This window comes from Pieris rapae, chromosome 20 (assembly GCF_905147795.1).
Source record: "Pieris rapae chromosome 20, ilPieRapa1.1, whole genome shotgun sequence".
Lineage (NCBI taxonomy): Eukaryota > Metazoa > Arthropoda > Insecta > Lepidoptera > Pieridae > Pieris > Pieris rapae.
This window is the reverse complement of record NC_059528.1, coordinates 56,894-77,372: the sequence shown is the minus strand read 5'-3', so window position 1 is coordinate 77,372 and position 20,479 is coordinate 56,894. Positions and strand designations below refer to the sequence as shown.

Here is a 20,479-nt window from a genome sequence, read left to right as displayed (position 1 = left end):
AATAAGTTTCAACTAGTGTCCAGAGTGAGAAATACTTTTTTTTTATAGACCCTAAGTCGAATTGGTTCGGAAATACTTCAGTGGGCAGCTGGTTCCACAAGGTGGTGTTGCGCTGCAAAAACTGCCTTGAAAAACGCGCAGTTGTGGAACGGCTCCGATGATGAAACTCATTAATCAGAACAACTCCTCTTAACACTCTCCTAGAAGATGCAGAGTGACCCCAAATATCTACGCAACGCCAAAGGATCAAGCCGCGCGGAGAGAGATTGGTCGTCGACGATTCAAACCGCTCTTCGTTGAATAAGGTTAAGTGAAAGGAGTTGGTACTGGGGAGCCCTCGCCCAGAGGTGAGATCAGTACTCCACGTGGGATCGAATTTGCGCTTTATATAGTTGCAAGCGGTGGCCCGGAGTGAAGTACCGTCTCGCCTTGCTGAGCACACCAAGCTTTTTGGAGGCTAATTTAGCCTTTCCCTCCAAGTGACCGTGAAACTGAACGTCGCTCGATATGTCAACGCCAAGTAATCCAAATTCGAATGCTGGCTGTGGCTTTAAATATAAATGGGATATCCACCACCAATAACCACAACAACACAAAACAATAACAGGCTTTACATTAAAGTATAAATAGTTAAGTAACTTTTTAAAGTTTAAGTTAGGCAAACATTTTATATATATTTAATCCAAAAAAATAATGAATAAAAATGTTTTGTAAATAACATGTTATCATTATATTGAAACCAAAACACGTCTATCTATCATGTTATCATCATACACTGAAATGAGCAAATCTGGACAATAAAATACTATTTACCTTTTTCAAAATCAAATCATTCCTGTAAAAAAAATATTAAAATCTTATGAGGTTCGTGTCTATTGTCTCAGCCGCCCCAAAGACTAGTGTTAAGTGTATTATATAGATAAATATCTGTGAGCCGCTCGCGCAGGGTCGTCAACGTAATTCTGTCGCGCAGCGTTAGTGGGTGAAAGCTTACGGATTAAGTAGAGCAAATGGATTCGTGCAATTTTTAAGTATACGGGTGTGATATGGTAAAACTACCTAAATATAATTATTGTTGATAGAATTTTTATTATAATACTGTTTTTCATTAATTGCTTCAGTTCACTACTTCTCTAAAGGACAACAAAATTATTGTATCGACGGTGAGATGTGTAATTTTTGAAAGTATACAACATTAATTTTAAAGATTTACGCGTACAAGAGTTCCTGAAATAACAATGAAAACCACCAAGTTCGTGAGTTGTGCACGGAGGTGCTTGTGTAAGCCAAATTTAAACACCTTAAGGTAATTTTTAACTCATGTTAGACACATCAAATAATGTACTTTAGACTTTGCCCGCACAGTATGAACTATGAAGGTTCTTAATGACGTTGGTATCGAGCCTAATTTAAGACTGTCAACTATCAATATGATGGTTTGTAGTACAAAGGTTAATGTGTAAAATTGAAAGCAAATGCTCAAAATAACCATATGTTTGTATGTTTATCAAATTTGTAAAGTTAATTAAAAATTAATTTAAAATATTAGTAGAAAAATTAATAAACATATTTTAGGGTTTTTCGCAACAGATGCTCAAAAACTTTGCACATTTGTGCAAAGGATAACCACTTCTAAGTCACATTCACAGTCAACATTGTTAATCAATTTAATAAGTCAAGTAGGCAAATATCCTACTTTTACTAAATCACAATTGAACTTGTGTTAATACACTTATAAGTTAAGACTAACTAATGTAATGACCAAATTCAGTTTAACTAGTTTTGTGATTCTTTTGATGGACTAGCAGCAATGTTGGTGGTATGTCAACGGAAGCCGCAGCAGCCTCAGGGCAGCGTGGCGCACGGCAAAGCGATTCATTCACTATGAACTTGTTCCGGGGACATTTTGAAACAGGCCAGATATTTCCCTTTCCGGAACCTCTGACTGATGAGCAGCGGCAGACTCTAGTTGAGCTCGTCCCACCCGTTGAGAAGTTTTTTGAGGAAGTATGTATTTTATTTGTTGTCAACTTTATTTTGGTGCCCATCAACAGATTCCCGACTTATATTATGAACTAAATTGCAAAATAAGTTGTATTTATAGCATTGATTAATCTGTTTTTATTCTGGGTTAGGTAAACAATCCTGCCAAAAATGATGCAGATAGTCAAGTAGAGCCGGCTACAATGGCCGGGCTGTGGGAGTTGGGAGCATTTGGTCTGCAGGTGCCGACTGACCTAGGCGGTCTGGGTCTTAGCAACACGCAGTATGCGCGCTTGGTAGAAGTGGTGGGTGCGCACGACCTGGGCGTCGGCATCACGCTTGGCGCACACCAGTCCATCGGCTTCAAAGGCATTCTTCTTGTTGGCACGCCTGAGCAAAAGGCTCGCTATCTGCCTCGCGTAACCGCTGGAGAGTTGGCTGCCTTCTGCCTTACAGAGCCCTCGTCTGGGTCCGACGCCGGATCGATAAGGTAGCCCCGTCTCTGTCCTCCGCCCGTTTCACCCGTTCGTCCTCTCACGATGTTCCGTTCGTAGGACACGCGCCGTGCTCTCTTCCGACGGCGGGCATTACATTCTCAACGGGTCCAAGATATGGATTAGCAACGGGGGTATCGCGGACATTATGACAGTGTTCGCGCAGACGCCAGTCGAGAAGAACGGCAAGATGGTGGACAAGGTAACTGGTTTCATCGTGGAGCGCGGCTTCGGCGGAGTATCGTCCGGCCCACCTGAGCACAAGATGGGCATTCGCTGCTCTAATACGGCCGAGGTGTACTTCGAAGATGTGCACGTGCCCGTCGGAAACGTGCTCGGCAGCGTCGGCGACGGCTTCAAGGTGGCCATGCAGGTACTCAACAACGGACGCTTCGGAATGGCGGCGGCGCTCGCCGGAACCCAGCGAGCGGCGCTGCGCCTGGCCGCCGAGCACGCCGCCACGCGCCAGCAGTTTGGGCGCCGGCTGGCGGACTTCGCGGGCGTACAGGAGAAGTTGGCGCGCATGGCGCAGCTGCAGTACGTCACCGAGTCACTGGCCTATCTGGTCAGCGGCACCATGGACGCCGGCAAGCAGGAGTACCAGCTCGAGGTGGGTGTCGGCGCGACACGACCCGCCCTTACCCTTCCGACCGCACTCTTTACGGTTATGATCGTCCGCAGGCCGCCGTATCTAAGGTGTTCGCGTCGGACTCGGCCTGGACCTCCGTGGATGAGGCCATTCAAATCCTCGGCGGCATGGGCTACATGACCTCGGCCGGGCTCGAGCGGGTCCTACGAGATCTGCGTATCTTCCGCATCTTCGAGGGCACCAACGACATATTGCGCCTGTTCGTGGCGCTCACGGGCATTCAGTACGCTGGATCGCACCTGCGCGAGCTTCAGCGCGCCTTCAAGAATCCCGCTGCCAACCTGGGCCTCATCTTCAGCGAGGCGGGTCGTCGCGCCACGCGCGCCGTCGGTCTGCAGAAGCCCGTCGGCCTCGACGCGCTCGTGGCGCCCACTCTGCGCCCGGTCGCCAAGCACTTGGCGCGCAGCGCTCTCGACTTCGGCGCTTGCGTCGAGAGCGTGCTGCTCAAGTACGGCCGCGACGTGGTCGACGAGCAGCTCGTGCTGAACCGCCTCGCCGCCGCCGCAATCGACGCCACCACGTCGGCCGCCGTTCTGTCGCGCGCCTCTCGCGCCGTCCGCCTCGGTCTCCCCTCGGCCGACCACGAGCTGCGCCTGGCCGAGGCCTGGACCGAAGAGGCAACTGAGCGCATGGCGCGCCTGCCCGACGCGTTAGCGCCGCGAACGCTAGTGCGCAACGCGCGTCTGACCGCCATCGGCCGCGCCGTCAGCGCCGCCGGGGGTCAGCCTACGCGCAACCCGGTAGATCTGTGACGCGGAAATCAAACTAGCGTCGTGTACATAACGTAGATTTATTATTCTAAGAGATTAGCGATCCGAAGTAGACCGTAGCTACACGTCGACGTGGATGGAGGAGTCCCAGGCGCGCGCGTTGACCTGCTTGAGCGTGGCGCGGAGCGCGCGGCCCGGGCCCAAGGCCAGAGTGAGGGGCTGCGGCGTGTCGGGCGGCCTCGCGTACAGCGCGTGCAGCGTCTGCTCCCAGCGCACGGGCGCGGCCGTGAAACGCTCGAGCCGACGGCGGGCGGCGGCGCCGCCTGTGACTGCCCTTCCGTCCACACCCGACACCACGGTCACTCGTGGCCTGCTCACGGTGCAGTGCTCCAGTGCGCTGCGCACGACGGTTTCAGCGCGCGCCATGAGCGGCGTGTGGAAGGCTCCGGCCACGCCCACTCGGGCGCTTCTGCGCACGCCCCAAGCTCGGCCCTCACGTTCCACCCACCGCAAAGCCTGCGCACACGTCTTTCTTCTATTATACCGCCAATATATTTATTATTCTGTATCTATCGTTTCACTTCTGATTCTTCTGCAAATGGTCGATTGAAATAAATAAAGTGATTAAATAAAATAAAACCACCACCAACTGAGATAGTACCGCGTCGTCAACCTGTCAACATAGAATTACGCAGCTCCTGTGTTTTTAATTTTATGGCTAATTATATGGTTGTATACGCGCGAGATGTGATTTGGAGAAATCTTTTAAGTTGTGCTAGAACTATTAGAAACATAACTATTTGTTGTGTAACAACTCTAAACTCAACATAACGTAAATTACCTAAAGAACTTTCTCCCAAACCGGGTAGTGGCCGACTGGAATAGGTTTCCGGAAAGTGTATTCAGTGCACGATTATTGAATTCTTAAAAAAACATGGATATATTCTCCAAATCTCAAAATACGCGCGCATCAGCTTATTAAGCTGCTCGTGTGTTTATATACATAATAATAATAACTTCTTGGAGTATGAGAGTTCAATGCCTATGTTTTGCTAAAAGAAAAATATGTGAAAAATAAGGAACCTGCTCATCTCCAGCTATCACTTTACAACCGGGGTAGAGATAATTGGCGACTTGACACACGGGATCCGGTAGCGCCGGCGACACCGCCTGATCACGGGCGGAGCGAAGAAGTGCGGGCAGTCGCGCGTCGGGCGCCAGCCACAACGTGAGCATTCCGCCCGCGCGTTCCCTCGCGGCCGCAGCCATAGCCTCGGCGCGAAGCTCGGTCAGCCGCAGTGCCTGTTCCAGCGGCAGCACGCCCGCAAACACGTACGCGGCTATTTCCCCAAGCGAGAAACCGGCGACCGCCCGCACACGTTCGAGGGCGCCTCGGCGCGTTTCGCGAGCCAGTTCAATGGCGGCCAAGGACGTCACTAGCACTGCAGTCTGGCAACGTCGCGCCAGCTCCTCTGCGGGTCCCTCTCGGCAGACTCGCACCACGTCCCATCTAAAGAGCATGATTAAAATCAAGCCTCTGGTTTTGTCAAATTTACAGTGGCTATCATTTTTCATTACTTATGAGACTGATAAGCTTATTATTTAATTATCATTCTATTACTTATTAGATAAATACATATTACTCTGGAAGTTTATCCAGAGTAATATGTATTTATCTTTAATTAGTGGCTGTAATATATTTATTTATTTATTGACACTTTTGTTACATTTCAATATAAAAATTGAACATAATTAAATGAAAAGGAGGGCAACTTGCAGCCTCATCGCTTTTGAGTTATTTCTTCCAGGCAACCATAAAAGATCTTTTGAGACGCTTTGTCAAGTGTTATAGATGATGATACTTGTAATCTAAATTGGAAATACTGTGATTATAATACATAATTATTGTATGAAAACCCATTTATTACTTCGAATCCAGATAATTACTCCAGTCTGTTCGTCTAGCATTTCTTTAACTTAATCTTGGGTGAGGTTCTCTGTTAATATTGAATTAAACTTTTTAGTGGTACACTTGTTTTACCTTTAGTGCTTAATAATTTTTCTAGATAAAAATTTTATAAACTTTAATTGTCTAGTTTTTAAACAATTGCTGATAAATACAAGTGACCCACCCTGGCTTCGCACGGGTGCGATGCTGTTACTAAATACACTACAGAAAATCTGTGAACGTTGTATATGAAAATGTGGGTTATCCATAAGAGATATACATATACCATCACGGACTTTTCAGTAGACCTTTTCAATGTGTACAATACTTAGTACATTATTTTGATAAAACTCGTGGGGTTCAGCCTGCGTTTGCCATGTAAGCGGAAAAAATGTAATTATTTACGACATCACATTAGAAACCTCAAAAATAACAGTACTTCTCCACTATTTCATGGATGTTATTATACATATAAACCTTCCTCTAGAATCACTCTATTAAAAAAAACCGCATCAAAATCCGTTGCATAGTTTCAAAGATTTAAGCATACAAAGGGACATATGGACAGAAAAAGCGACTATGTAGTGATGAAATGCTTACATTCTTATTTGTCATACATGTAAATTTCAGATAATTCTAGATAAAAAAGAAATGTAGACAGATGTGATATTAATTTAGATTAATGAAATAAGTATTTTTGGGCAAAATTATTGTTTAAGATAAAACATTTATTATTTAGAAGCAAATCAGTTTATAATTACTACTACCAACTTAGTAATATCCAATCTAAATAAAACTGTTTAGCATTAATTACCCCACTATAGAAGAAGCCAGCTCATACAATTCAATTGCAGTCGGAATTGCATCCAGACATTTCCCCATGCCGACATACTGAGAGCCTTGGCCCGGAAACAACAAAACAGTGAAGTCACGGGGGTCGGCGGTCTCAGGCTTTGGCGGTTGTAATGGATCACTGACTGCATAAGGCTGTGTGGCCCAAGCCAAGTCACCATCACGAGCATTTGTTTCGCCGAAAGCGCTGGCATCGCGCACTAGACGGCGTAGTGGGCTTTCAGGCTGGTCTGTCCCCTGCGAGGCGCTTATATACCTTCGTGCACCGCTCCGAACAGCTCGCAATGCACAGTTAAACGGCATCATCATAGTTATTACTATCACCCTATTATATGAGTCTGTAATTGTGGTTAGTACCTATTACCTATTGATTAGACTGTTAAAGAACATTATTCCATATTAATCTTTTAGGTATGAAATCACAATATTAATACTTAAATAAATAATTAAGTAAACATATAACTGTCTCATTAATGCCAAGAGTTGGTTAAAGGTTATGTAAGTTTATCATTTCATATTTATTATGTATTAGAATATTAAAAAAAATTAAATCAAATGAAATGTTGAAATGATTAATGAACTGCAGCTGACAGAGCTGTGACGGGTGACCTGTGTATACTGTATAGCAACTAGAAAGTATTCACAATTCACATATTGTAGCCCACAGATAATAGATATCTAATTTCATCTTTACTATGTCTATGCTTAAACCATAGACTTATAGAAAATGATACCAGCGAAATTGACACATCCGAACAGTGAAGTATGAACTCCCAGTAGAAAATATAATTATTTAAACTTATGTATTAAGAGTCTATATTTTACCTGTACTAAGTCTGTGCTAGCTAAACTGAAAAGTGAAAACACACTTCGCCGCATAGGTATCAATAAATTAATTTATTCTCAAAACAGTAAAGTTAGATTTTTTTAATTTGAATAAAAGGCAATAATTAAGTTAATTATTGTCTTTTTAATCTGACAGCTTAATTAGTTGTGACCAACAATAGTTTATATTTTAAACTACTTGCGTATGGGATTGGCAGCACTCATTGTCAGTTTTTAATATTATCTAAGTTGTAATATTGGCAATTTATATTTTTGAAAACAAACCCAAAAAAGGTAAGACATCAATATTCTCTATTTAATTACTGTAACTTATTAGGTTTAGATTTGAATTTTTTTTAATGTTGGATATGACAAGAGTAGGTAGAACAAGTATTGTAAGAATTTATATGTTACAAGCATGTGTGGCGTACACGACAACATAATATATTGATATGTAAGCAGTGTGAAATGAAAATCGGCAGTCGAGGGGGTTGGGTCTTAGATACTAGTAATCAGTAGATTGATAGTCAACTGAAATACAATGTAAGTGTAATAGAGCTACCACAAAAACCAACAAGCAAATGTCAATAACTACTACTACTGGTGTCTACTACTAATGTTACAAGTATAACTAACATTTTATTTAATTTCTATAGCCACTAGTTCACCGTACCAGTTATCACTATAATAATTACTGTTATTAATATTTGAACATTATCTTTTTAGGATGGCTCGAGGACATCAGAAAATTCAATCTCAAGCAAAAGCAGCAGAGAAGTTGTCAAAATTGAAAAAACAACAAGGTCACAGTGCCACTGATCAAAAGAAAGCAGCCCAGAAAGCTTTAGTTCATGTGTGTGTTGTATGCAAGGTAAATTAAGCAATTTAAGGTTAATATATTTGTCATTTTTGAAAGAATCCATGTCTAGTTGTTCTCATAAGCTAGCATAAGATTCAACAATCTTAAGCAAGCAAGAACTTAGTTAAAATTCTATACATTTATGTCATACTTAGTGTGGCACTACATTTAAGAGCAGACATAGGCTTGTCTTATTTGTATTATTTTATTTGACAGGCACAAATGCCGGATCCGAAGACTTACAAGCAACACTTTGAAAACAAGCATCCCAAAAATGATTTACCAGAAGATTTAAAGGCAATTTGAAAGTAGATTACAATCTGCTTTCTTTTTGTTTTTGCATTTAAATGTGAACGGAATAAACAGAGTTTTTTTACAATAATAAAAGTGTATTTTAGTATTCTGTTGCACGGCTAGTGCTATTAGTATAGTGATATAAAATCCATAAGATAAGCTTTAATTTATTTTTTTATTACAAACATTGATATACAGTTTATGGTGGTTTGACTACATCTTCTCGTAGACGAGCAGATGGCCGCACTCGCATGCGCGCTCGTAGACGTCGTCGTCAGGATTGTGGCGTTCGGGCCCATACTCGTGTTCGTGCGCGTCTCTCGTGCGGTCGAACAGGCTGGAGCGCACGTCCATGCGTAGGGCTCGAAGGCGTCGCCGCTCGTGCGTCGCAGCGGCCCGTTCTCGCCGCCGAGCGCGGCACTCCTGCTCCTCTCGCAGCGCTTCATTGGATCCCCATACTTCGAGGGCGCGCTGCTCCACTTGCACGCGCAGATAGAGGCGCATCTCGGCGAAGCGTGCGCGATGTGGGTTGCGGCGACGCACGCACAGCAGCGGCGGCGGCCGAGAGTCGAGATCACAGTCTTTGAGTGAATATTCTCCCTTCGCCTCTGTCCGAGTTATCAAAGTGTGTTTCTCCTCGTCGTCTCTATTGATGACTCTTATTGCTTAACTAATATTGAAAGTGATACAGTGTTTAAAAATATATTTTTATAGTAATTCTTAAAATGCCATTATATAAGTTTAGCTGTCCATTATATTGACAGTTGTTATTTTTGTAAACTGGAGGGTTATTAAAACATTTTTTTTTTCTATATACATTTAAAGTAAAGTAGGCATATTTGCAACAATTATTTTTAGGAAATTGTTTAAACACAAGTAAAAATAATTGTACATAGGACTTCTCACCTACAGTCATCGCAGACACAGTACTGAAAGGTATCAAAGAGGTAGGACTGTGGGAACGGCCGTTGACATTCGAGGCAGTTCGGCTGTTGCGACTGATGCACGAGTGGCGCGGCAGGCTGCTGAACAGCTTTTGGCTCAGACTCCTCTTCCTCAAGTAGAAAACCTCCGCCGGAGTCCATGCTCGGTCTGGGAAATTAATCTGATTACTTCATTGGTTGACTATGTGACAAGTGTGAATGTTGTATCAAATGGTGTACACTTACTGAACACTGACAACAGCTCGCGACTTCGAAGGCGGCGGAGCCAGACGTGCTTCGCGCAGGACGCACGCTCGCTGTCGATTGCGCTCGGCGCGCGCTCGTTGGGCATTGCTTAGACCCACTACACTTTCCTGTTTTTCTTCATTTTTCTCATTCATGAATTCTTCCGAACTTCCTTCATACATATCTGTTCTTTCTATATTTATTTTAATATAGAATAACTTTTCAAATTTCTAATTCCCAAAAGCTTTTTAATAGACATTGGCAAAAGTCATTTTAACAATTGGGAAATGTAAGAAATATTATTGAAAAAGATTTAACAAAAGGATTATCTTCTACATTTACATTATTGTGACAGGTATTTTCTCAGATTATTAGTATTATACAATTATTTTAAAGAAAAATAAGTAGATTTAAGAAATATATGAGTAGGTTTTGTACTAAGATAATAGAAAAATAATTACAAAACTTATGCTTCGTAGATACAATATTATCACATAATTACCTTATGTTGCACCAAATCAAAATGAGAGGTCAGACAGTTTATGGTCTTCAGTTTTCTATGTATTGATAAGATGTTCTCATAAGTTATGCTTCTAAGTGTAAGAACCAGGATGTCTAACACTGAATGAACACCAGATCAGTCAACAGTCACATGAGTGTTTCCCATTGAAGTAGAAAGGGTCTTTCTTCACTTTGTCAGTTTTATTTGTAACATAACATGCCTAAAACTTATTAAACTTAAGCATCTGAAAGAAGATAGATCAGACTTAAATATTAACAAACTGAATTAGGTTTTTTTTCCATTTTTACTTTCTTATTAATAAAATAAAATGTTTAATTTATATATGGTTTCAATTAAACTTGGGTGTTTATAAAGTGGGTATAAGTTTTATAAGTAACCAATTACCAACCTGTTTACTTCGTTAAGTAAGTTTTATTTGTGACACGAGGTTCTGAATTAACTACTTTTCGATAGATACAATTAAGAATAGAATATTTAGAAAAAAATTAAACAAAAATAGCGATCATAATCCAAGAGAGGCAGTTACAACTTACAATGACAATTGACATTTGTTATTTAGTAAATTAGACTTCTTTTTTTAATTTATTTATTAGCCGGTTAGTAAGACTGAAGAGTCAGTGTTGCCAACTTAATTTTAACGAACCCACCAATTTTGCCGTCGCAACCCACCAGACAGATTATGTGTGTTTGTTTATTTATCCTTCTTTCACGCCCAAAGGAAATATAGGATCGATGTGATTTTTATGTCCGCAGATAGGGGGAGGTTAGGCAAGTCAAAAATCAAAATTTATTTATTCATGTAGGTAACATAATGAACACTTATGAACGTCAAAAAAAGAAAAATTAAATGAATCTAATTTTACATTTACTGCCAGTTCTCAAATCAAGGGTGTAGAACGGAAGAGAAGAACTGGCAATAAACTCTCCGCCACTCTTTTTAATCGCCAAGTTTTTTTTACACAATGTTTGTAAGGAGCTGCAACCACTACACCGTGTTCCATAACACATATTGAGTAGTAATAAAGAATAAAAAAATAAATTAAAAACAAAGATTTGACCTCTATCAGTAGGAGGCATGGTGAAATAGGAGCACGCACTTACATACTCGTGAGAACAACACGCAAATACGTAGTAAAAACAACTAATATCACCGCATACACGAATTCAATTACGACCAGTCACCACAAGTAGCACCCGTTCACGAGTATGACGCATGGCTAGCCATCGGCCCCCTCGCCATATTTTAAGCAAGCAGCCGGCGAGCACAATATTTTTTTGTTTTTACCGCGGGAAACACGTGTTTTACTGAAGTAAACAGTAGTCTATGTCACTCTTTACTTTAGATGTATATATTTTTTGACAATAAAAGAACAATATTGTAAATTGAATTATAAAATTAGTTTATTTTCATTACTAAACAACTTATAGATGTCTTCTATAAGTTGTTTTGTACAAAATCGTTAAAAATCATCTTCAGCAGAGTCCGTTTCCTCTGCACTTTCTGATTTTAAGTACACTTCTTTCGTTCCTATTTTCTGGACTACAGAATTTGGCAAGATGTAATTATTGCAACACTTTCCTTCGCGTTATAAATCTGCGCGGATTGTCATAATAGATGACAGTACATCTAGCTTCATTCGGTTCATGTGTTTTGTCTTCACGATATTCATCAAGCTGAATAATCGCTCTACTTCAGCATTAGAGTGCGGTAAAACTAATAAAGATATAGCAAACGTGGCTAAACCGTCAAATCGGTTTTCTCCTGCAATGTCTTCGAAGTCCAGCACCTCGTACCAAATTCCTTGGTATTTTTTGTATTTATCCATTTGAGTGAATGGATTTGACGCCACTGCTCGTCAACTTTCGCTATGTATTCTTGATTTTTATTAAAATGTAAGATCAGGTCAGTGATCGGCTCTTTATTGTGAGACAGTATTATTTACTCTTCATTCCGTGGACGTCCTTTTTATCTCATCGTTGACACAAAAGATTCGAATCTGTACCCCAATTAATAACATTTCTTATCAACAAATCTTGAATGTTTTGCGTAAAAACGTCTACCTTCTGGGTCGGCAGTACTATTTTGGCAACAAGTGAATCAACCAAATTGTTCAATTCGTCGTCCAGTTTTGTATAATAATAATAATATTTTTTTTATTGTTTCTCAAATTTTTACATCATTAAATGAGTATGAGACAACCCCCGTAAGTAGTCAAGAGACACTTGTGTTGGGGTTGACTCGCTACTTCCCTTAACTAAACAAACTTTAACTAAATCTAAATATATCTATAATCTAAATATATGCAGACTGATTCACGACTGACGGCTGGCAAAATTTGAATGGACCATTGCGGAGCGGGCCACAATATCGCTCCGTCTTCTATCCTGGCTAGCAGAATTAAAAGGAACACATTTATGTAGATATAAGGTCACATTTAGAAGATATAATTGCCTTACCTATAACAATCCACTTGTTCTGTACAAGTTAACTGTGGGATATCGATATGGTTTAAAATACATCACTTTTATTAGAGACCGCTGCGCCAGCTCAAGAAGTTTAGTTTTTGTGGCACCACCCCATACTGGTATGCAATACGTAATTACTGATTGAGCTAATGCAACGTAAACATTACTCAGTATCACTGGAGACATCACATGGCGAAGCGTCTTGAAAATCCATATCAATTCCCTGACTCGTGACATAATAGTAGAAATGTGTGAGTGCCATGATAAACATTCATCAATAATGCCCAAGTATCTTGTAGAGGTAACTTTCTGAATAATTTGACAGTTGCACTTTTGTGTATAGTGGTCCGCACACTCATGTATCCCAAGCCCAAAAGTAGTGTGGCATTTTCGAGGGAGGCGTGAATGCTATTTTTGATTTCTGTTTTTATGTTTCTTGAGGCCCCGAGCGCCTCTTTGGCTTTGGTAAGCCATTCGCAGGCTTCGTCGATTGGGTTTGAGTGGTCGCTGATGACCAGCTTGGTGGGAGAGCGGGCAAACGACGGGAGAAGAGCTTCTGACTGTGCGCTAACCGCAGCGGGCGAGGGGGTTTGTCTCATGGTTTTGGGTGGTGAGCGGAACATATTGAGTTTATTACCGAGGGTTATTAAGTATTAAGATGGAATTTACTTTGCGATTGTATTTATATTATTATTGTTTTTATTGATTTAATCCTGTTAAGAGAATTGACTTTTTTTTTTTAAGATATTTAAAACTAGTGAAATAGAATTTTGGATGAATTTGGTAGAAGGTTGCTGGTGGATGCAGCAGCAGCAGATCCGCGGGTTGAAGACACGGTTAGGTTAGGTTTTTTTTTTTTTTTTTTTTTTTTTTCATACCTAATAGCCTACCCCCGGACATTGGGAAATTCCGGGCCGTAGAAAATCTGATACTGTGGTTTGTTTATTCCTTTCTTTATTTTTATAATTCAGAATTATACTTATAACAGTCATACAATTTTTCAAGATACATTATACAATTTTTTTTTTTTTTTAATTATTGCAGTTAATAACATTTCAATACAATTTAAGATAATTCTTAGAAATAATTTTCTATTTTTAATTATTATTCACAATTTAATTTTGACAAAAATATCATACAATTGTAATGATTTCTATCATTTAATATGCTCCCTACTCGGTCCCTACGGTACGGCGGGCTGGAACTGCGTTTCGTATTTTACACTTCTTTGTGGCGACGTCTTTTTTCATTGAGTAGAGTGTTTCGGACCACCAGGGAGGGGAAGTTACTACTTTTCGTTTTTTTTTTTTTTTTTTTTTTAAATTTTTGGTGTGTGTGTGTTGCATGCCTCTGTGATGATGTTTGTGTAGTTTGTGAGTGTATTTTCCAATTCTTGTGTTGAGTGTATACTATTTATGTGTTCTATTGAGAGATTGCGTTCGGAAAGCAACTGGCTGATTTTCTCACGAAAATGGGTCCAGTTTGCCTTCCTCACGTTGTATACCATTGTCGTGCTGGCAACGTGTACTTTATGTGTGAACTCTATTTTTATTGTAAATGTGAGAGCTTTGTGATCAGAGCCTGTTACATCATGATCCACTGTCCACTCCTCAGTATGTGCGAGAAGGTCATGAGTGACAGCGGTGATATCAACACAACTGGTATACCTTGTGTTTCCTCTGATAGTGTCGAGTGTGTATTCTCCGCCCTGGTTCACGACTTCCATGCTCATACTATTAAGACTCGCCTCGAATTCCTCACCTCTGTCGTTGGTGGTGTTGCTGCCCCACCATGGGCTGCTCGCATTTACATCCCTTCCTATAACTACTTTGTCCTGGAGAGTCTTAACCTCTTCTCTTTTTCTATTTCTTCCAGGACCGGTCTTATCGGTTTCGGTTTGGGTTCGATGTAAATGTTCGATTGTTTTTTTTTTTTTTTTTTTTTTTAGACCGATGGGCACCACGTTCCTTGTTGTGACTTCTGGATATTGCAGTACCTCGATGGAATCATCGAACACTACCATTTTATACCATTGCCGCCTTATTGGGGCCTCCCACCGTGTCTGCATTCTGGTACACATCGGCACCTTTATATTCCTTCATTTTGCCTTTTGATCCGACGTATGGTTCTTGAATAAGAGCCACTGCTGTTTGGCGCTTCCGGGCTTCCATTATCAGCTCTTCGGTGGCAATTTTGGCCCTCTGTAGGTTTGCTTGTATTACCTTGATTGTTTTTAGTTCCACTATAGCGTTAACAGTATGTTACTCTACTTCTAGCTATGTATTCCATACGTTTCCTTATTGGGCACTCCGGGTCGTTCGTATTGTGCGGGACAAACAAACATTACTAAATTTGATATTGTTCTAATATTTTGTAATCTTGATAATAGATGGCGCCAGCTGAGAAATAAATTTTGTCCAAACGCGATATTGTTACATGGCACAAACGACATAAGCCGTCGATGATTATCTATTACGTCTTCGACGAGGTTAGGTTAGGTTAGGTTAGGTTAGGTTTTTTTTTTTTTTTTTTTTTTTTTTTTTTTTTTTTTTTTTTTTACCCCCGGACGTTTGGCAACTCCGGGCCGTGGAAAATCTGATAATTTGTCGTTTATTTTTATTTTCAGAAATATACAATAATAATAAAAATACAATAATACTATTTAAGAATAAATTATAACAAGTTATTAGTTCTATTACATTCACGACTAAATTTTAACGGTTTCTATTGATAACTATAGTTCCTATTTCTATAAAATATTTAACTAAAATGTCTCTTTTATCTCTATTTTCTAATTCTAAAGCTATGTTCGACATTCCGAGTTTTCCCACATCAATCATTTTTTCCAGTTTAATTCTTTTATAGAGGTGGACAGGGCAGTCGAAAAGAATATGCGGGACATCTTCTACCGCATGTCCACAAACACACTCTGCGCTCTCCTTCAGCTTGAATCTGTGCAAGTAGGCGGAAAACCCTCCGTGTCCCGTGAGCACTTGCGTCAGCGGGCCGCTGAACTGTAAGTTTCGAGTGATCTTGTATGCAGCGATGGCATCCGGAAGGAACATTTTTGTTATTTTACCCGTGGGTTCATTTTTATATCTAGTTGCCCACTTTTGCAGCGTTTCCGCCCTTATGAGGCGTTTTACGTGCGACAGCGGGCAGCGATCGTAGGTCGGCTTGTTTTTGTGGCTTTTTGTAGCTTCCTTCGCCAGCTCGTCAGCTCTCTCAGCCGGGGTGGTCTCCGAGCACTTCGCGGATTTCAGTGACGAGGGGATTGAGAGAGCGACTGCTTGATACGGCGTCGAGCGCTGATCTTGAGTCGCTATATATGTTGAAGCCAACCTCTTTTCGCCGCACCGCCAAGTGCACTGCTTTGTTTAAGGCTAGCAATTCAGCCTGGTAAACACTGCAAAAGCCGGCCAGGGTTAATTTACACTTTAAAATTTCGCGGTTGTTCCTCCAGAATGTCACCGCTGCACCCACACCTTCGTTGGTTTTGCTACCGTCCGTGTATATTTTGATTTCATTCCCGTTTGTTGCGTCTTCTTCTTCTGCTAAGATTCGGTAGCAAATTTTTGGGACTTTTGAAGGGTGAGGGGTGTTTTGGTAGGGTGTTTTGCCCTCTATCTCCGCGTCTTTCAGCGCTTCCAGATTGTAATGCCCTCTTTTTATCTTAAAGAGTACTGCCTCCTCTTCCACTCTCAGGTCGAGAGGCAGCAGCCCGGAGAGCACTCTCACTGAATTAAGCGAGGCAGTTTTGTGTGCTTTACAAATTTTTGCTGCAAAGCCTCGCTGGATGGTATCCAGCCTTTTTCTTATATAAAGTTTTCTTGTAGAAGAAGACCAGGCGCTGGCTGCGTAGAGAATTGTGGGTTCTACTACCGCTGTGTATATGGTGCGCATGATGTTGGGGTTTAGACCCCAGCTGACCTTTGCGGCTTTTGCGATCTGCTTATACAGGTTTATTGCCTTCTTTGCCACCGCTGCTGTATGCTCGCTGAAGGTCAGCTTGTTGTCCATGGTGAGTCCCAAAATTTTCATGCTATTTGAAGTCCCGATGTCTACGCCGGCCATGGTAAGTCTCGGAATGTCATACTTTGTTCGATTTGTTATCACCATTGCCTTTGTTTTGTTTGGCGCGAATTTAAGTTTGTTGCGCTGCCCCCACCTCTGGACTTGTGCTAGTGCTTGTTTGGCGCTTCTTTCTGTTGCCAGTGCGCTGTCACTCGTGAAGACCAACACAATGTCATCGGCGAAGGCCTGAACGTAGACATTTTGGGACTCTAACTCTTTTAGGAGGGGGTCCACTAGTAAATTCCAGAGTGTCGGTCCGCTTATGGAGCCCTGCACGCATCCTTTAGTCGTGGTTTTTTCGTAGGCGGTTCCTCCATATAGCACTCGGACTTTACGATCTCTCAGATAGCTGTTCATAACCCTCCTAACACCTGGGGGGCAGCCTTCTTCGGCCAGTCTTGTTTTAATTGCCGGCCACCAGGCGTTATCAAACGCACCTTCGATGTCAAGGGAGACCAATGTGACGACCTTTTTCTCCTTCAGACCTTCCCTTATGTGGCTCACCAGGGTGTAAAGTGCGTCCTCCGTGCCTTTTTGCGGGACGAAGCCGTATTGTCTCCCCGACATCGTCGGTATCAAGTGCCAATTTAGCCTTTTTACTATCATTTTTTCTGTTATCTTTCCGAGCACAGACAGCAGCCCAATAGGCCGATACGCCTTCGGTTTGTCGTATCTTTCTCTGTCCGGCTTCCGCAATATGATGACCGTGGCTTTTTTCCATTGAGTCGGGAAGTGCCCGAGAGCTAGACATTTGTTTGCTAGTGCCAAATAGACAGAGGGGTTCGCCGAGATCGCCTGTTCGCATATGTCCGCGGTGAGCCCGTCTTCTCCGGGTGCCTTTTTGGGGTTGAAGCTGGAGACGCTTTCTACGAGTTCTGTGTGGGTAAACGGTTGTTCATAGTTGTCATCATGAAATGTGCCGTTTTCCTCTTCTGCTCTGTTTCTTACCTCCAGCTGTTCCCTACTTTCTCCCGCTACCGTGTCCTCTGGGAAAAGGGTCTCCGCTAGATATTGTACTGATTCTTCAGGCGTCAGCATTTTCCCATCCTTTTCCAGCATCTCGTCTTTTTTCCTTTGGTTGGTTCTTTTTATAACTCTATAGATTCCGTCCCAAAGGCTTTCTCGATCCTGCTTGCTGCAGAAGGTCTTCCAGCTATTTGTGATTGCTTCTTCGATTTCTTCTTTGTAGTTCTGTTTTGCCTTAAGGTACTCTTCAACGACCACGGTACGACGGGATGAGGCTGCGTTTCGTATTCTGCGCTTCTTTTTGGCGACGTCTTTTTTCATTTGGTAGAGCGTTTCAGACCACCAGGGAGGGGAATTTTGTGTTTTTCGTTTTTTAATTTTTGGTATGTGTGTGTTGCATGCCTCGGTGATGATGTTTGTGTAGTGTGTGAGTGTATTTTCCAAATCTTGTGGTGAGTGTATACTGTTTATGTGTTCTATAGAGAGATTGCGTTCGGAAAGCAACTGGCTGATTTTCTCACGAAAATGGGTCCAGTTCGCCTTCCTCACGTTGTACACCCTTGTCGTGCTGGCAACGCGTGCTTTATATGTGAGCTCTATTTTAATAGTGAATGTAATGGCGTTGTGATCAGAGCCCGTCACGTCATGATCCACTCTCCACTCCTCAATATGTGCGAGAAGGTCATGAGTGACGGCGGTGATGTCAACACAACTGGTATACCTAGTGTTTCCTCTGATAGTGTCGAATGTGTATTCTCCGCCCTGGTTCACGACTTCCACACTCATACCATCGAGACTCGCCTCGACTTCCTCACCCCTGTCGTTCGTGGCGTTGCTGCCCCACCATGGGCTGCTCGCATTTGCGTCCCCACCAATTACTACTTTGGCCTGGAGCGTCTTGACCGCTTTTTCAATTTCATCCAGGACAAGTCTTGTCGGTTTTGGCTTGGGTTCAATATAAAAGGATACCAGGTGCACCACACCTCTGGCTGTTTTTAGGCCGATGGGCACCACGTTCCTTGTTGTGACTTCTGGATATTGCAGTACCTCGATGGAATCATCGAACACTGCAATAGCCGCCTTATTGGGCCCTCCCACCGTGTCTACATTCTGGTACACATCGGCACCTTTATATTCCTTCATTTTGCCTTTTGATCCGACGTATGGTTCTTGAATAAGAGCCACTGCTATTTGGCGCTTCCGGGCTTCCATTATCAGTTCTTCGGTTGCAATTTTGGCCCTCTGTAGGTTTGCTTGTATTACCTTGATTGTTTTTGGTACCACTATGGCGTTAACAGTATGCCACTCTACTTCTAGCTATGTATTCCATACGTTTCCTTATTGGGCACTCCGGGTCGTTTGTGTTGTGCGAGGTTTGCGTAGCATGCGCTTTTTTACAGTTTATGCATGTCGGTATAGACCCTTCCTTATACTTCGGACAGTCGATTTTCAGATGTGCTTCCCCGCAGTGGAGGCAGGTCGTACCCTCCTCCGTGCAGTGCCTTCGGCCATGACCATACCCCAGGCATTTGGAGCACTGCACAAGAGGCGACTGATCGAGCACGGCCACGCGTTGGAAGTCAATGTGGGCTCTGCCCGCTGCTGTCAGCTCCTTCCATACGCACGGAGACACCTGTAGTATTATATTTTCGTTGTGTGGGTTCCTTGCACGTCTCCTGTATTTCACCGTTATCCTTATCTCCTCTTTTAAATCTTTAAACATATTTTGATTTTGGTTTTTTAATGCGTTAATTACTTCGTCGTCTGTATGGGACTTTATCACATCCCTTAGGACAACCAGTGGGTCTTTGGTGGTTGCCGCCTCCACTATAAAGGTTTTATCGGTGCTTAGACGGTCCGTTATTTTCCCCAATCGCTCCATCGTGGTGCATCCTATCACCACTCTTTGGTCTTTTACCTTTCTTATCTTGTCTACATTTAGTCCCGTACTCTTGGCGTCCACTGTATTCCGAATTCGCTCCAGTAGTTCGCCGCTCGTTTCCGTTCCTGTCGATTTTATTATTATAGAGTGCATTTCCTCTCGTCTGAACGGAATTTTGTTCGTTTCCCCTTCATGACTTTTGTTGCTTCTACCTTTGGCTGTTGCCGCTTCTGCGTAGGTCATTCTTCTTTCCTCTTCCTCGCGTCTGAATTCCCTCAGCTCCTTTCTTACTTCTTCCACTACCATACTGTTTCCCTGTCCTTTGCTGAGAGCTTTGAAGGCCTCTACATCCTTCCTTAATAGTTTACTGGTCTCTTCCATCCTGTCATTTTCTCTTTTAAGCCGGTTTATTTGTTGCTCTAGTTTGTCCGTATCGCTTTTCTTGATTTGCGATGTGGTGTCTATTTTGTAAGTTTTGTTAGCGATTCCTTCTCTTTCTGCTGTTTCCTCACTTTTCTCTTCGTTTTCCTTTTTCCTGTCCCTTCCTTCCTTCGTTTGAGTATCAGCCTCTTTTACTAGCTCGTATAGTCGCTTTACTGCTGAGGTAACCGCTGCCTTGATTTCGCCCTTTAAATTTCGGGCGGCGTCCAGCTGGAGGAGAGCGCTCTGCTGCAGTGCTGCAGCTTCGGTGAGCCTATTTTTATATAGCTTCTGTTTTTTCGGGCCCTCCCCACCTCTAGCTATTGCCGCTTCCAACTCTCCAATGCTTTTCCTCACTGCTGGAG

General features: G+C 42.4%; 4 protein-coding genes across 11 annotated transcripts; 2 read left to right on the top strand and 2 right to left on the bottom strand.

The window, feature by feature from the left end:
• Positions 1–906: 906 nt before the first annotated feature.
• On the top strand, positions 907–3,908 carry LOC110996061 (very long-chain specific acyl-CoA dehydrogenase, mitochondrial). 5 transcript variants are annotated; one of them, XM_022263567.2, is made up of 6 exons: positions 907–1,039; positions 1,122–1,306; positions 1,806–2,007; positions 2,136–2,473; positions 2,538–3,087; positions 3,159–3,908. In XM_022263567.2, exons 2-6 carry the CDS (start codon positions 1,239–1,241, stop codon positions 3,876–3,878), a joined length of 1,878 nt encoding a protein of 625 aa, XP_022119259.2. In that variant the 5' UTR covers positions 907–1,039; positions 1,122–1,238; the 3' UTR covers positions 3,879–3,908. The 5 variants fall into 5 exon arrangements, with proteins under 5 accessions (XP_022119259.2, XP_022119262.2, XP_022119260.2 ...); XM_022263570.2 differs by having other exon boundaries at positions 909–1,049; positions 1,208–1,306; XM_022263568.2 differs by having other exon boundaries at positions 909–1,049.
• On the bottom strand, positions 3,901–7,250 carry LOC110996063 (probable malonyl-CoA-acyl carrier protein transacylase, mitochondrial). The gene is made up of 3 exons (XM_022263573.2): positions 6,599–7,250; positions 4,920–5,346; positions 3,901–4,352 (listed from the first exon to the last, which is right to left on the bottom strand). Exons 1-3 carry the CDS (start codon positions 6,943–6,945, stop codon positions 3,957–3,959), a joined length of 1,170 nt encoding a protein of 389 aa, XP_022119265.2. The 5' UTR covers positions 6,946–7,250; the 3' UTR covers positions 3,901–3,956.
• Positions 7,251–7,460: 210 nt separating this feature from the next.
• LOC110996058 (zinc finger protein 706) lies at positions 7,461–8,780 on the top strand. The gene is made up of 3 exons (XM_022263552.2): positions 7,461–7,755; positions 8,188–8,332; positions 8,537–8,780. Exons 2-3 carry the CDS (start codon positions 8,189–8,191, stop codon positions 8,624–8,626), a joined length of 234 nt encoding a protein of 77 aa, XP_022119244.1. The 5' UTR covers positions 7,461–7,755; position 8,188; the 3' UTR covers positions 8,627–8,780.
• Positions 8,771–10,840, bottom strand: LOC110996057 (DNA repair protein complementing XP-A cells homolog). 4 transcript variants are annotated; one of them, XM_022263547.2, is made up of 5 exons: positions 10,695–10,840; positions 10,286–10,529; positions 9,784–9,976; positions 9,521–9,706; positions 8,771–9,260 (listed from the first exon to the last, which is right to left on the bottom strand). In XM_022263547.2, the coding sequence occupies exons 3-5, from the start codon at positions 9,963–9,965 to the stop codon at positions 8,828–8,830; spliced, it is 801 nt and encodes a 266-aa protein (XP_022119239.2). In that variant the 5' UTR covers positions 9,966–9,976; positions 10,286–10,529; positions 10,695–10,840; the 3' UTR covers positions 8,771–8,827. The 4 variants fall into 4 exon arrangements, with proteins under 4 accessions (XP_022119239.2, XP_022119242.2, XP_022119243.2 ...); XM_022263550.2 differs by having other exon boundaries at positions 9,784–9,967; XM_022263551.2 differs by having other exon boundaries at positions 9,784–9,955.
• Between the last annotated feature and the right edge of the window lie 9,639 nt (positions 10,841–20,479).

Coding starts and splice junctions, on each gene's coding strand:
- LOC110996061 (XM_022263567.2), top strand. CDS start 1,239: ATGAAAACCACCAAGTTCGTGAGTTGTGCACGGAGGTGCTTGTGTAAG. Junction 1,307..1,805: donor CCAAATTTAAACACCTTAAG/GTAATTTTTAAC, acceptor TTGATGGACTAG/CAGCAATGTTGGTGGTATGT. Junction 2,008..2,135: donor TTGAGAAGTTTTTTGAGGAA/GTATGTATTTTA, acceptor ATTCTGGGTTAG/GTAAACAATCCTGCCAAAAA.
- LOC110996063 (XM_022263573.2), bottom strand. CDS start 6,945: ATGATGATGCCGTTTAACTGTGCATTGCGAGCTGTTCGGAGCGGTGCA. Junction 5,347..6,598: donor CTGGCTTCTTCTATAGTGGG/GTAATTAATGCT, acceptor CATGCTCTTTAG/ATGGGACGTGGTGCGAGTCT. Junction 4,353..4,919: donor TGATAGCTGGAGATGAGCAG/GTTCCTTATTTT, acceptor ACGTGTGCGCAG/GCTTTGCGGTGGGTGGAACG.
- LOC110996058 (XM_022263552.2), top strand. CDS start 8,189: ATGGCTCGAGGACATCAGAAAATTCAATCTCAAGCAAAAGCAGCAGAG. Junction 8,333..8,536: donor ATGTGTGTGTTGTATGCAAG/GTAAATTAAGCA, acceptor TTTATTTGACAG/GCACAAATGCCGGATCCGAA.
- LOC110996057 (XM_022263547.2), bottom strand. CDS start 9,965: ATGTATGAAGGAAGTTCGGAAGAATTCATGAATGAGAAAAATGAAGAA. Junction 9,707..9,783: donor CGAGCTGTTGTCAGTGTTCA/GTAAGTGTACAC, acceptor TTAATTTCCCAG/ACCGAGCATGGACTCCGGCG. Junction 9,261..9,520: donor TGTGTCTGCGATGACTGTAG/GTGAGAAGTCCT, acceptor AGTCATCAATAG/AGACGACGAGGAGAAACACA.